The sequence below is a fragment of the Strix uralensis genome, chromosome 2, assembly GCF_047716275.1.
Source record: "Strix uralensis isolate ZFMK-TIS-50842 chromosome 2, bStrUra1, whole genome shotgun sequence".
Taxonomy (NCBI): domain Eukaryota; kingdom Metazoa; phylum Chordata; class Aves; order Strigiformes; family Strigidae; genus Strix; species Strix uralensis.
The window spans coordinates 78,280,912-78,297,374 of record NC_133973.1 but is presented as its reverse complement, the minus strand read 5'-3'; the positions used below and the strand labels follow the sequence as shown (position 1 = coordinate 78,297,374).

The 16,463-nt window shown below is 38.6% G+C and overlaps 1 protein-coding gene across 1 annotated transcript in view; it reads left to right on the top strand.

The window, feature by feature from the left end:
• UBAC2 (UBA domain containing 2) overlaps positions 1-16,463 on the top strand; it is a 104,452-nt gene that overhangs the window by 83,186 nt on the left and 4,803 nt on the right. The window contains exon 8 of the mRNA XM_074859368.1: positions 14,154-14,276. Within this exon, the coding sequence (XP_074715469.1) occupies positions 14,154-14,276 (123 nt within the window). The remainder of the gene's footprint in view (positions 1-14,153; positions 14,277-16,463) is intronic.

Here is a 16,463-nt window from a genome sequence, read left to right as displayed (position 1 = left end):
GTAAGCAGACTGTCAGGCAATCCTGGAAGGATATCAGTACTTCTGGCATTCTTTTGTCAAAAATGAGGCCGAAAGGTAAAGTGATTGTCTCTTGGTGGTCTTTAGTAAGAGCCACTGTGGAAAGCTAGGAAGTCAAAATGCTCCTGGCTCTTCTGAGTAGTTGTATAGTTAGCATCCTTTTCAGAGTGGTTGAAAATTGTCTACATAACTCCTTTGTTTGCAGATGTACTTTGAATAAGGCTTGTTTCTTTTAAGAAAGTGCAGAAATTAAATTCCCTAACTTTCTTACAGAGGTCAACCACAGGTACTTTCTGTTTGCCACATTTAATGCTTTTGGTTTATTTCCTTATTTAATAGAATAGCAGAGCCTTTTTATTTTCTCTGGTTTAGTCAAACGAGCAAGTGCATATATTCACATACTTTGCGTTACAGGGCACTAAAATAAGGCAGATGGTGTCTCAATTCACTTTCCTGTATCTGAGATGTATGTGTTACTACTCTATCAAACCTACGGAAAACAGGCCTTGCATTGCTCTGTGTGAACATATATTGTTCATAATTTAATTACAGCCTAGTAATTTGAGGTCTTTACTGAGCTTCCTCTGCCTGAAACACAGCTCTGTACTGATACACAAGTTCTTGTTGTGTTTGAGGTAGTGTAGTGCAAGTAGGTATAGCTATCTTACCATTAATATGTTGCCAGAATTCGAGGTGTGATGATGGCATAAAGCTTTGGTCAACAACTGGAGTATGAATCTTTGTTTCCAGTCCCCGATAACGTAATTCTGTTTTCCTTGATTTCTTAACATTTCAATCTGATGAAATTGTTCCTCAGGTGGAAGGATTGTAATCTACTTTTCTCTATTCCCATAGAACATTAATCAGTTATAAGAACTGAAATAGAAATTACTCAATTCTCGAACATTGCCGTTGTAATGGAAAATGAATTGAAAGTGTCTGTTGGACTACAGGCTGCTGGGAAGAGTGCAGCCAAGTTTCTTCAGATAGGAGGAAGAAGCCGTTCCCAGTTATGAAGGACAATCTTTAGAATATATCTTAAATTGCAAAAAGTGGTAAATAAGTTCAGAACAGTAACTGATAAAAGAAGAGTTGATAACATTTTCTCCTCATCTTCTCTTTTCCTTAAGCTATGAACAATGAAAGTGGAAAAATGTCTTTTCATGTTTGACTTCAAATAGAGTTCTTTAAAAAGGTGAAGGGGTTTAAGTAAAATAAATGAACATTGTTTGAACATCAGTAAGATGCTTCCCTTTACAAGTTACCGAAACACTTTCAAGTTACCTTCATGTTTGGCCTTTAACTTGAGCACCGCATTTAGTTAACTGATAGTGCTAATCTGTGAAACCAGTGATCAGAAGGCGATGGGATCAATGTATGAATGTTTCAGAGAGGCTCTTCAGAAAAGATGTGTCATGAAAGCTTTTGACCAGCCTTTTCTTTAATGACTCACTCACAGAACTGACTGGCCATCAACTAAATCACAAAAAGCATCATCAACAAATGTTGAGATGTAGTGGTAAAAATTAAAAGCAGGCTAATTTCAATCTCAGAATTTTAAAAATTGAAAACCATTTTCTGGATTGCTGTACTTGGGCAATTCTTTTGCCTTCAGAGGCTTGGAAAGGTATAATTTGAAGACAGTGGAGTTGCGCAGATCACGTTACAGATGGAATTTATATCATAATTTTGCCTGTGGGAGTGAAGTGGATAAAGAATGAAGTTCGGTTTCTCGGGGACATTTTTGTGAAACTGAAAATAAGAAAAGCTTTGAAGTATGTATCAGTCATCAAATATGGCTTTGAATTATATTCTAGGGGAATGTTGTATAGATTTCTGGAGTCTATGCTGTCAGTAGGTAATGTGCCAGAGGTGAGATAAATTAACATTTTCTGTCCTGCTTTCCATTTTGTTTGGCAAGGGAAGTGAACTTTAACTTTCCTCTGTATGCCATAGTGCAACAATTTTGTTTAGCTGCCCCTTGAGAAGGTGCTGTGCTCATTCCTCCTACTCCTTTGCTCTTCAGATTATCTGTTTGAGAAAAGATACAGTCCAGCTTCCCTGTATATTGGTGGCATTATGGAAGGAGAACACAGGTGCTCCATTGACTGCACAATGTGGCAAGCTCTGTTCTGGCCATAAGGAGGCCCCTTTCTTAAATAGATGGTTTTAGTAGTAAGCTTATTCAAATCTTTGCAAGAAATTCTGAAGAATGTGAGCCTGACAAGTTACACAAGCCAACACAAGAAGAGTAACAGTTTAAAAAAATTTTAAAAAAACCAAAACAAAACAAAAAAAAAACCCAAAAAAACCCAAAACAAAACAGGGAAAGAAAGTGGGGAAAAAACATTTCTCATAAGTTGTTTTTACTGTACCTCCAAGATACTGGGATGTAAATAATGTTTTCTTTTTTTTTTTTTTTTTTTTTTTTCCTGTTCACTGAGCTCATTTATCCAAAGTGGAATTCACTTTGGATGCTTTCTACAAAAAAAACCCAACCAACCCCACCAGAATTTCTTCACTGGCAACTCGTTGAGCTTTACCTTTCCCATTCTTTCTCTTAACTGAAATGTTCTGGTCTGGTGGAGCCTGAAGCATGGAGCTGTGGATGTGAGTTTTTGGTTGTCCATAACTCTGAGGAGTAGGTTGAGTATGTGGTAGAATTTGAACATAAACCACCAACTTCATTACTTAATCTACCTGATTTTAGCCCTTAAATGTTCAGTGGTACTGTGTCAGAATATGTTGTTAGAAACTGAAAATAATATCTTACGTTGCTAGTTTCTCAGGGGAGTGTGGTTACACAGTGACTGATTTTTGTCTTGGTTTCTAGTTGCTGTGGATACAGCCATTAAACAGATGGTAGTGCACATATTGAAAACTTTCTGTTCTTTTTTTTCTTCCACGGATCATCCTGAGAAATTATGAACTTGTCACAAATGGAGACTTACTGAGCATCACCTCCATGCACCTTTTGAGGCAGTAGAATAAAATGTGTGCCGTATATATTCATTCCCTCAAAAAGTACCAGGCTGCTGTTTTGTTACTGCTTTAAAAACTAGTTTCTTAGGGGTTTTTTTCCCACTTTTTTATCTATCCTCTTTTCTAATTTAAATAATCTGTCCTATTTTTCTTTTTTCCCCACTATCTGATTGCTTTTTCCCTTTCATATCACTTTCACATTTTCATTCCACACTATGCCATTTTCCTCCCACATCTTCATCATCTCTTCCCCTTCATCTCCATTGTTTCCCATACTACTTGTTTGTTCCTCCTCAAAATCCTTCTTCGTTTTGGGGGAAGTTCTCTTCCATTATGTCTCACCACCAGTAATCCTTTGCTGATACATCATGAATTTAGGATTTTAGGGATGGATACCTCTTGCCTTTCTCTCAGTCAGACAAGATGTAGTTGAGGTCTTTAGGCACTATTTTATCCTTTTGATACTGTAATATCAATGAACATTTTCATCTTGCTCTCCTGACTTTTCTATTTCTTGATCTCTTTCATTTCTCAGCATTTTTCTAAAGTTTATCTTTCTATAACCCAAATGAAAGCCCTGGTGGGAAAAGGGAAGCAACTGTTGCATCTGTGTACCAGTGTGGTAGTAGTGAGTCAACTTGACTTTCACTTCCTATTGAGAAATTTGGAGGGAGGCTGACTGATAATCCAATTGCAAATAGATAAGGGAGGAGTCCATGCCTGGATGTTATTGACAACACTGTTGTCACTAAAGACAGATATGTGGAAGGTGGTGGAAAGTTGCAGGAAAGGTGGTCAGTGCCTTCTGTTGGCAGCTAAATACCACTTCTCCTGTGAGCGCTCATCCCTGTGCCCATTTGGGAGTGGCAGTGTATGAACTTCAGTCCCTTCACCCTGAAGAAATGCTTCCTCTATCCGCAGAGCATTTATTCCTTCATTTGTGCTGATCATGTTAAAGACACCATATTGCCTGCTTCTTAGTTTCTCTTAAGTTTCTTGGCTCAGAAAAGGGCTTCACTAGGTTGCTTCAAATTGTGTGATAAGCCTACAGCCATATATTAAAATCTTCATTTCACTACTCCTTTTCTGCCCTGTCCTTCACTTTAAGCTTATTTTGTCTTTTCCCTCCTGTTTATTTGTTCTTCTATTCCAGCTGCCATTACTTTTCAGTGAGGCCAGACTCTGCTTTGATTCATATCCCATGGCATCTCTCTGTGAGATTCTACTGCTTGCAAAGACCAGACTTCTCCTATAACAATGTGACTTCCTCTAATTGTTCATTTGTTAGATGTCTTTCTCCTGGGACAGGGGAGAGATGCTCTGTGGGTAGGCACACTGAGTGTCTGTATTGTTATGGGGAGTCTCATATCCTGAGAAACGTGCAAGTTTCACGTTTCGTCAACTAAGGACTGTGAGACTAGATTGGTGATTTACCTTCTGTTATATCTAAGCAGCAAACTCCTGACCTTGGAAAAAAATAGATTAATGGAGCGAAGACATTCCTGGCACAAGAATTCCTCCTCGGGAATGTTATCCTCAGTCACGATGATAGAAAAAAATCCCTCAGTGACTATGTTTTTTAGCTTTCCCACTGGCACTGAGAGATACCACTTTGACAAAGTCTTCTTGAATAACTTCACAAGTTTGAGTACCAACACCAAGTACTTCAGACATTTTGAACCCTGAAGACCTTCTGCAACCTTTATACATTGCCAGATCCATATAAACTCTTGCTCTCACAGCCAGGACTTTGGGTGGAACCAGCTTGTTCATATTGTTCCACAGATGTATGTGTCTTTGTCACACTGTTTTACCTGAACACACAGGTGAGAGTTGCAGCCAAGTGTTACACAAAGCATTTTCTTCTAATTAGGTTTCCATTCCAACTAGTCAGTGTTACCTAAGGCTTCTTCAGTATCTTCTTCAGACCTCAGTGAGTCTTTAACTCATCCTTTGCTTTTTGGCACTCTTCTAGCATTTTCAAATCTTGATTATTCTCTGTAATTGTTTAATAATATTTTCTTTGTGCTGAGAACAAGCCTGTTTTTATTTCAGAAAGGAAGCTTTACTCTTAGAGGTTGTTGGGTATAAAAACTGCACGTACTGCTCATGTTGTCATGTGTGAATTCTTTAGTTTTTTACTGTTCATTTCAATAACACATTTGCAAGCAGTTGATAACCCACCGCTATTTAGATATTTCTGTTTTCTTTTTCTGAATAACTTTTTTCATGGGTTCTAGGTGTGAAATTAAAAATGTAGAATTTCTAGGGTGCTGATCCGGGTAACAAACAGTTTAATACTATCTCCTCTACAGACTACCACTTTATTTTTCTGTCTTTTTCATGGAAGTTGGCAATTCCACAAGCTGACAGATGCTAGTAGTACTACTAAAATAAGCTGAATGTGTCTCATTGACAGCCAGTTGTCACAGTCACGAGGCTAACTGTCTCTGACTCCTACTCCTAGGTAGCACCGCGATCAGACATTGAACTATAATTTTTTTCTTGGACTGGAATTATGAAATTCTCTTTCTGTCTGACTGGGCTTTTGACTGTAGCCTTTGAATTTAGTTTAATATTTGTAATCAATTTCCCTAGAGAAGCAGTTGGTTGATACAGTGGTCGGACAACTTCCTAAAGCAAAATACTGTTTTATTTCAGTGCAAATATTTTTTTGAAAAATAGAGTATGTTTCACACATTCTCCTGTGTGATTGTTCTATATTCTCTTCCTCCAACAATTTAACTTGAGGCAGTTCCCCATAAAAATGCTCCTGGCATACAAATCTCCCCAAGCGTTTTCAGAGTATTTAGTTCTCTGTTGTCTGATCAATTCCTGTTTACAGAAGACAAGTTTCTTTTTAGCTGTACCTGTCCCTTCATTTCTAGCTTTGAACATGGGATAAATAAGGCATCCAATTTGGGGGGTGGTTGGTTATTGGATTCCAGGGCTGCTTCTGTTGTCCTTCCAGTCTGCACTGAGAGACTCTTGATGAGCCATTTCTTCTTCCTAGTGTCATCTTCCATAGCATGTAGTAAACAAGAAGCATGTAGTTCAGGTAGCAAATAGTCTATCTTAGTATTCAGGTTTTCTGATTAGAACTCTGATATTGTCACATAACGACTGCAGGCTGGTTTCACCAATTGTTCCTTAATGCACTACCTTAAGAGGCACAATAGATACAAAAGTTTCACCAAACAGTGTTGGAGGTATGACAACCTTGTATGTTGACTTTGGAATGTCAACAAATGGAAGCCCCTCCTGTTTGCAACCTAAGGCAGAACTTGAATCTTTACATCCCAAAATGGAATACTAATCTGTTTTTTTCTCTATATCATCATAGACTAGCCCTTTATATATTCAAGTATGTGTTTATGCTAGTGTGTTGGAGAACTCGGTTTTGAGTTTTCTTTGTGCCCAGTGTTTGTTATCTCAGCTTGTCAAATCAAAACAATTTTGGAACTCTGATTTCTCACTTTTGTTTTGGCCTCTACTTATTACTCTTTGAAAAGTTTTGTGCACAGGAGGTGAATGAAGGATTATTTGTCTAATCATCATGCTTTAATACCAGTCAACATCCAAAGAGCCATGTAGTAAGGATTAGAACTGTCTCAGTTTTGTGTAAAATGTCTAAAACAGAGATAACGTTATTTCCTCAAGTACAGACTCCGTGTTCATGCTGGTGGACCTGCGTTCAGCATTTGGCACACTGGACCCCCCCACCCAATTATCTCACTGAGCAAGTGTTGAATGCCTAACGTAAGAACAGCTCCAAATCATGTCATTCCTTTAAAATTCAGCTGGTGATTATGATTGACAGCTTCACCTCTTACAAGGCACTCACTTATAAAGATTAATTTTTAATAATGGAAACCTGAGATTTCTGGGGGAAAAAGTGACAAGCCCCACTGCCAATAGTATGACATAGATGCGTGTTTTCAACTGATATAGCTGTGACAATATCTGTGATGTCACAGCACCAGCAAGAGCCCAGATTGGATGAAGAACAGCTGACACAAGCAAGGGAAGCCGGGAAGTTTGGAAAAGGAAGTGCTTTGAAAAGATGGTTGAAGATCTGTCTCTACTGTCTAGAGAGATCCAAATCCCCATTTATTATTGCAAAGTCTGAGAGTCCTGCTCAACACTTCCCTAATGTTGGATGAATGAATAACATCAGCTCTCAAAAATGCCATCTTTCAACTTCTGCTTGATATGAAATATCTTGCTTTCTTCTTGGCATAGTGACCCATCACTTTCTGGCTGAATTACAGCATCACAGCAGTAATGAAAAGTGAATGTTACTGTGATGCAGTTTGGTACAGAATAGGTATTTGCCCTGACTGTAACAGGTTAAACACAGAGTAGTCTGACTCTTTCAGTGTTCTGAGCTAAATGCCAGTTTTTGGGAGTACCTACGCAGCTCTTCACTTACTGCCAGCCAGTTGAGTGTCTGAGTCAAATAACAGCACCCCTTCCTGACGTGTGTGACAAGCAGTGGTCTACAAGGCCAAGTGCTTGGGCATGCATGAGTATGCAAGGAAGCATTCACAACTCTGTACATCCCTTGAATGCAGTAGCAGAAGCAGCCATTCCCACCTTGCCTCCAAGGAGCAGATGTGACTACCCATTGGCATTTCTGGCTTCTGCTACTATGAAGGCATCATGCCTATGCTGAAATCCCTTCCATTGTCTCTCAGGCAGCTTCAGAGGCCAGATTAAGGTGTTCCTCCTGGATTTCAAAGGAAATAGCTGATCGGGCTTCAGAAAAGACCACATGTGGATTTCTGAACTTCTGTGACACATGAGCTCCTCTGGGACAATGCAGGCATCAAAGTTCAGGATGCAGCAACTAAGAGTTGGAGACAGAGCCTCTTGGCTAGAGAGACTTGTCTGTAGGATAAATTTTCAGAGGAAATTGGAATATCTTTAGAAATTGCTGGAGTGCTTTCCTTGGTGAAAAATTCTTTCCATCATTAAGAATGATTCTCAGAACGCTAATACTGTGACATTTCTACCCCCTTTCAAAAGAAGGACATTATTAAAGTAAAAGATAAAACCAAACCAAAACAAAAAAAAACCCAGGCTAGACATTTGAATAAGTCTACTGGAAATTTCACCATTACCATTGATCTTTCTTATGCAATGTTCAGGGCAGCAAGTAATTGTGTTGTTCATGACTATGCTTTCGCTTTGTTTATATCATCAGTATGTGTACTTTGGAGTCAATAATTTGTAGAAAAATTTATGTCTGAAAAGCGTTTCTTGCTTTCAGTACATTTTTTTAAATGAAGCTTTATATGAAAGAAGTAAGACAGTATTTATGTCTCCTATGCAGAGTAGCAAACTTTGAAAATGTTACTTTAAAAGATGAAATGCAAAGCAATTTCCTTTTTTTTTTTTTTTACTGTGGTTGTTATGTTAAGAAAAGGTGAACAGGACAGATATCAGGAGGTGCTTCCTGTTTGTGCAAACAGATGGCGAGTTGGCATTAACCATATACATGAGATAACATTATCAAAATATCTTAACCACATGCATCACTTTCAAGAGTACTTTTATAAAGCATTTGCTTTCATTTGCTTTGAAATTAATCTCATAAAATATGTGCAGATGTGACAGCTACTTAACTGGATATTTGTTAATTGTCCATAATACAACATTTTTAATTATCAAGGTTTGGATAAGAAGTGCTTTTACAAAATATGCCGTGACAGGTATGTATATGGGAAACAGGTAGAGCTGCTTTTCAAAAAGAGATGAAGGAGGTTATGTGAAAAGAAATGATATAACTGGGGTTTTAGCAGGCTATAGAATCAGAGACATTTGCTACCTCTAGATATCTTCCTTATTCTGTAGGAAAGGAGTATCCTCCTTTCCTTGTAAACAGTATTGTCCCAGACACCATAAAAAAAAAACTACAACACAACCCAAAACAAAAAAAGACATCAAGGATGTGACCTCATAAGGCACAACCTCAGTATGTAAAGCCCTGGCAGCTATCCAAGAATAAGTCATCAATATGGCATTTCCTTACAACCTTTTCTGCGATGAAGAGCTGCTCTTTTCCCATTCCTTTAATCCAGTCCATTCTTAAATCCCATTCTTTGGTCATCTAAACTTGTGACCAGTTTGTTGTCTTCCTGTAACAGAAATTCCAACACCACTAGTGCTCTTCTAATCCACTTCTAGTGGTGATTTATCAGAGACCAATAAAATGGTCTCCTTGGTGTGTTTGTCTCCTATCAGGCAGTGACAAAGAATTTGCAATCAACTGATTGACCCAGTCTTTGCGCTGCTAAACCAAAGTAAATGGAATTTTTCTTTAGTAAAAAAATTACAGCCAATGAGTAAGGGAGGGGGAAAGACTTATAGTCCTTTCTTAGGTGTGTCTGCCACCCTTCTAGTCAAATAATTAATGAAGCAGTTGTTTTGTCAAGTGTTTTTCCTGATGACGTGGAAGACTATGTTGCAGACAGAAATAAGGGCCCAGTCACTAGTTTGTACAAAGTATTTTTATGAATGATGGTGTGTAGACTGAATTTTTCAGTGATTGTCTCTTTCTAGTAGCGCAGCAGTCAGGACTTCCAAAACAGAGTTTCTAATTAACGCCATGAAAATAAGTATGACAGCTGGCAATGGAGACTAGAAATTCTTCACAGCATCCCACTGCAGGGACTGGGACCAGTGCATGCAGGTTGATGGGAACCTTCAGCCTCTTGACTATAGTGAGCTTGGTGCTGTTTTCACACCATAAGCAGAGAATGCCTCCTCGAGCCTCTCATCCTGCAGCACAAACAAAGCAACAGAGGAATTAAATATGCAAAAGAAAATTCCTTTTGGTATAGTAAATCTTGCAGCATTCACACAACTGGACATGGGAAGATTGGACTAAGGAAGCAGACGTGAACAAGAAATCTTACTTTTTTGTAGATAACGTGACAGGTGGCTACTGTCCAGAGCACTGAATGAGGGAAGGTGTTATTTTGTGTCACATCCCTGAGTGCACCAACAGGCTCTGTAGGGGTTTGGCTATTGTGCTGAGGGCCAGCTCTGGTACAGTACAGCTCTTCAGCCTTGGAGCAGACTTGTGTGAGAAAGAGCTGTGGTTAGAAATACCTGTGAGAAGCCTTGTTGGGGCCTCACCCACTCTGGCAGTTGCTTTTAAGTTCAGGTCCTTGCCCTTGGTCCTTGCTGAGCTTTGTATATAGGCATGTGCCAACTGGTGTATCTCCTTCCCTGTTCCTGACCCACTGACTTGACTTCTAGTTTGATCTTACCACCTGTCTGGTGGTCTGGACTTTTGGTTGACCATGGTTACTGTCACTGGACCTGCTTTGCTCTTCTCACTTGGATCCTGTGGGAACATGGCACATTTCAGTGAGGCCACTGTCTCTGCTTGCCTTGTTGTCACCCTTGGCTCTCAGCTTGCCTTTCCTCTTGGAGCAGCACTTGCACTTGCTGCTCCCTGACACCTAAGATCCAGGACAAAGAAAAATGTCACTTGCAATAATCTCAGTGCAAGATAGCCTGAGTCTGTCAGTTGTGGAAACTGGCTCTGGAGGTAAGAGGTTTAATGTACCCTCCTTACCTAGTCCTGGTTCCTTAACTAGTCCTAGTTCCCTCCCCCAAACCATTTAGTATTAAACTGAATTCTTTTTATGACAAACCAGAATCATGGATGAACTGCCTGGATTTCATTAAATGAATTAGACTGGCAGACACTTATCACTGAAGGTGCTGCTCAGGAAAGGAGCTTACATATTGGACACTTGATCATCCTCACTGCTGAATTATTAGCTCCTTTTCTGCCTCTGATTTGGACCACTCCAGAGAGCTCTGTTATCTGAGACAAGGCTTCTGTGAAGGGTAAGGAAACGGGAGTGAGCTCATCTGCGCTGTTGTGTGCTGGTGCCAGGGTTCAAGTATATTGTGAAATGCATAAATATTGTTTGCTGATCCCCTTGTAGGAACTCTCAGAAGGTTTATAAGCATCACTTAAATAAATGCATCAGATTGGATATCTTCAGATGAGATCTTCCTGACTTCTTGCAGAGTGTGTTAGCACAGTCAAAAGTCACTGTAACACAGAAATCATCATAAAATTGTGAAGGGGAGGTCTGCAAAAGAATTTCAGTGGGACAAGGCAGAGTCTGGAAATCTCCTTCTGTGCATTTTTTAACTGGAATTTGCAATATATACTTAAGACATTTTTTGCTGTTTGCTTTGGGTCAAATTAACATTCACAGATATTCATGTATTTCTGCTGTGATAGTTTAAGGCTTTCTGAAAGTCTTTACACAGTCACCATCCACACTGGAAATCCATAGCATAGCCTTCATCTCCATCTTCTGTGGATCTAAGATATTTGCTGCACTTCCTCATTTTTCCTTACCTTTACTCTATGGGATTGGCCATAGTACCAGTCCCACAGTTCCTGCTGCAGTTCCCTGAATCTCTGCTCTTTTGAGCCTGACTTTGTGCAAGTCCATCGTAATCAGAGGCAAGTCTGTGAGGGGAAACAATTTTCTTGCAGTTAAGATAAAGCAGCCTAATGTGCCTTGTTTTGGTGTAGTTTGTAAAGTAATGCACAGATGAGAAGTGGACCATAATGTTGGGATTAATCCTAAACATCAGTGTTCACATACCATTAAAAGTTTCGGCCTTTAATACTTGTTGTATGTTGGATATTCTTACCTCATTAATATAGTTAAGAACTGGGGGGTTATGTTTGACCCAGTTTCCAAAGGTAATTGAAAAATTCTGAGGGCAACTGAAAAAGAGCTTTTCACAACTGTTTTGATCTAATTTGTCTAGTCTTTTATTTCTGGGAAAGGGTTAGCAGTCTTCACATGGTAATCTTCTGAATACATCAGTCCACATCTGTAGTTTATCAAGATATCTGCTGTAAACCTTCAGGACTAAATAGTTACCTTTGTAAAGAATCTGCATTTTTTAATTGGAAGTAATGAATTCTGGGTACACTAATTTAAAATGTATTGTAAGTTTAGGGTGAGGAAGTAGACAAGTCTCTTTGTAGTGTTAGGTGGCAGCGCACAGGACAGGGAGGATGCGAAACCAAACTGGAATAGGCAGCTCAGTACTGAAGCTGAGGGCACAGCTGGAAAGGTACATTTATTTCAGTCTTCAGATACTCTGGAATACTGCTAAATTAATGCATTTATTGTAGATTTTGTATTTCATATACATTATTCTGCATGACTTCTGGTGCTTCAAAGGAATGTGTCATAGTCCCCTTGGCATTTTTCAATTCACCAATTTAATGTGAATGACCTGTGGAAGCATTAATTTCTTCTCATGAAGTCTTTTCAAAAGGATAAAAACAGGCAAAGCAGTATTAGTGCAGTGTTCTTGCTGAACTATAGAGCTTAGTAGACTTTCAGAAATTCAAAGTTAATGAATTAAAACTTAACATGATTCTGAGTTAGGTGAAATTATTGATGAGGAAGTACAGGACATGTGATTTTCGAAGACCACAGAGTAGTGCAGTGGTGTCAGTAAAAGGTCTGAGATCCCTCTCTGGGTTTAAACTACAAACCAATTCTCCTTTTTTGCTATGCTACACCATTTGACTAATGCAAGGCTTATACAGAATCCTTTGATTAAAACCTCATGACTTTTCAGCAAATGTCTTACACAGTACACAAAACAGAAATGTAGATAGGTAATCATTTTTTAAATTCAGAATCACTAACAGTGGAAACTATGTCTTGAAAACCGGTGATAACTCCTAGCTTTCGCACATCTTCACAGAGAAGAATGCGCTCTAGTATATAAGGGACTGAAACACTTCACACGCTATCGTTTCAAATCTCCCCAAATGCTTTTTTAAGTGTGCTATTGCACTGCCCCCTGTGGTGTCTGGGCTGGTTGGGTCTCTGGAGAGAAAGGAAGAATCCAAAGGAAAGGGCAGAGAAACTAAAAGAGTGATTTTTTTTTTTTTTTTTTTTTTTTTTTGTCCAGCAGCAGGTTTAGCTGCTGCTGATCTGATTGAGCAGAGAGCAGTTAATGCTCTAGGGTACATGAAGGCAGGAAGCACCCTCACTGAGAGAGAAAAGAAAAAACTCTCTTAAGAGGAAGGTCTTCTGAGAAACGACATTATGGAACTAAAATAGAGCAACTAGAGGAAGGAAGTCCATGTCCTATATATACAGAAAGGGAGGGGGATCTTCTCCATAGTAACAGAGGGAGCAGGGGAGGAGGAAAAGGACAACACAAACTGCAAAAGGTGTTTTAAATTGTATAGAAAAGAGAGATTTGGGGTTTGCTTTTACTCCCTGCTCACAGGGCCTGTGGTTTTGGTGTAAGACAAAATCCCTTAAAAATGTTTGTTTAAGATAATAAAATGAGGATTAATTATTTCTGGACAATTATAAAGCTTGTACTTTAGTATTTGTACTTTATATTCTAAATGTCTTATTACAAGACTTGAAGCTTGGTTGTTAAAAGGAAGTTTCAGTTCTGTGATTTACACCATACATACATTACTGCTGTGTATTTGTATTATTACTATGTAGTTACAAAATGTTTTAGCACTGGAATACAACAGATTTTGCAATGGTATTTAATACACGGAAGTTAGGTGAGGTGGTCTGTGTGTCTGTAACAGTCGTGTTGGTGTCACAGAAATAATCCCTTGCATGGAAATCACAGGTATCCTGAAGGTTGAGCTTGTTCTGAGTTTTCTGATGTGGTTTTGCTGATGCACTGAGAATCCATGTTTGCTTTTCCCCCCCACTTATTTCTTGCACTCTTTTTCCCTGGTTAACTCCAGCAGCAGTCTTGCAAAGCACTTACAGGACCTGCTGTTGCATCTCTTGCCAGGCAAATCAGTAAAGAGAGAGGTCCTTTGGCCTCAGCAGTCTAGCACTGTAGTAAACCAAATCTTTCACAATGGATGTGAAACATCCTTTCTTCCTTCTGTTAGCACTTTTACTTAATTTACAGTGATTATTTCTAATAACTAGTAAAGCAGTAAGCAGTCCCATATTTACTTCATAAGAGACTGCAGCAGTTTTTGTTGTTTAAAATATTTTACTCAAACATTTGTGTTTCATATTATGTGGGATGCATGATCTTTTTGTTTTAAAATCTCTGTTCTTTTTGCAAAGACTGACAGCAGTGTCTGGTTTCAGGGTGGGATGATTAACTGGAATAGACTGTTTCCTCCTTTACGTCATAGACATAATGCGAATTATCAAGATCATCGCCCGTCTGAACAAGACACACCTCCACCTACGGAGGTTTCTGAAGAGCAGGTAAACATTTTTCTATTTTAAAATGGCATTAAAAAAATGGTTAGGAATTCTACTTTTTTATTATATGTTGACACATTTTCTTAAATGTTCTCTATAGCAGCACAAAGTAGAGTATCAGATAACAGTCACAATATAGAAACAGCAAATTGTTACTGCCATCCAAACCAGACTTACAGATAACTTGGGAGTTTCTGCTTTTACTTGGGAGTTTCTGCTTTTATGTGTAACTGTCTTTTGTATTTAAAGATGAGACAGTTTCACTAGTGGGGGCTATTCAAATCTGGTAAAATAAGTGTTTCAAAGAAGGAAGAATGACAAATAGATATCATTATTTTTCTTGTAGACATGCACGTTTTCCTTCAGTGAGGTCTCCAGCTTAAGTTTCCAATTCAGTCATGTAGTTTTTTGGAAATAAGAATGTTATGCCAGCTGTGGACTGCAACTCACACTTGGTCTAGATCTTGGATGTTTCCCTCAATAATGTGGTTGACTGATTTCACATACTAATGCCACAGAGAAGTTTGTGTCTTTTCTATCATGTATAGATGTAGACTTTTAGATTTTTTAGTTGATAGTTTTATTCTCAAAAGAGAGGATGATTTACTAGGAAATTTAAGAATTTAAGATTAGTCTTATTTCTATATTCAGCATTTATTGCATGCAATCAGGTTTTCCAGGTTGCAGCCTTTCTACAGTTAGCAGCATTGGCCTTTTTATAGTCTAGGATCTCTGCTACCCTTGAACAAGAGTAGGTTTCAAGGGTGACTTTTTCTTTCCCTTTTTCCTTTGTTTTAGGGAGATAAATCAACGAGAACCACGCTGTCATTTCTAGTTAGTTTAAAATGAGCTTGTCCCAAACAGAAATCTCTGCTATGTTCTGATTTCTAGTTTTGATTCAATGTTAGATTATGTTCAAAATGTTCAAAACTTTAACTGCACTGGTGGTTTTGACTGCAAACGTGCTAGGCTACATCCAAAAAAAGAAAGAAAAAAACAAAGCACAACAAAAAAAAAGAGGAAAAGAAAAATAAAAACCCCTCACCAGAGAATACCTTCTGAGACAAAACCCAGAAACTTAGTTTTGGCCAGCCTGAAAGCCTACTCAGTGCCAGGTATGGGGTGGACCAAAAGATTTGCCTGCTGGCTTGGTTTGTTTGTTTGTTTTATTGACAAATTCTGCTTATGGGAACTTACACTGTTGGGCTGGAACTAATTAAATAGTTATTAGTCTGACTTATGCTGGATTCTTTCCCAAAGCCTTTAGGCCCAGATTTATGAAAGCAGTATACGCTTATATTTTCTGATGCATTGAAGTTGTAGAGCTCACCTAATTGCTGTCATTTGCAATGCTGTCTAGTTATCCTGCAAAGAAAAAGGTAATCTAAGCACCTTTGATTTTTCAGGACTGTACTAGTAACTGCACAAGTTGTCTTAAAATGTAAGAAGGGCAAGGTTTTCTTCTGTTCTTCAGATTTAAAATGGCAAGCATTTGCAATGTTTTTGGTACAAAAATCTCTGCATTTCTTGTGGGTCTTTTAGCACCTTAAATTACCATTACCAGCATACACCTCTGTTTCCTGGAGCTGGATTCAGTTCCTGTGGTTAAAATATAATCAGTTGAAAAGAGCTTTTTGTTGTTACAATCTGTTCCCTGTGTTGCTCGCTGGCTATTTCTGTAAATGGGAACATTGCAATTCCATCCACCACTTTTTAAGGTTAGAATTCATGGCAACTGCAGCAAAAACCTTTCTTCTGAAATGTATTTCTGTGGTTAGCTTTTATTCCACTGCCTGCCCTTTTTCTCGTAAAAAACACAATCTTAGATGAAAAATCAGACACAGGAAACTTTAGAAAAGGCTATGAAATCCAGTTTGAAGTTACACTATTGTTGCAGAGGTGTCGAAAGTAACCATTCATTTCTCTACCTACGAGAAGGTGAGAAACTGCCATTGGGTTGTAAGGGGGGAAAAGGGGGAAAGGCACAAAAATTATCAGTACCGTATTTGATATTCTGACAAACAAAGTGGCCATTTCACATGTGTTGTAACGGTGTATTTAGATTAAGAAAAGGAGGACCCCACCTCCAGGCATACTTGGCAGTAGTAGATTTCTCAGTAAGCTGCCAAAGCAGAGAAGGTGAAAAATACTAAGAGTTCTGGAGGTGTCTTAGAGGACAGGGAAGTTGCT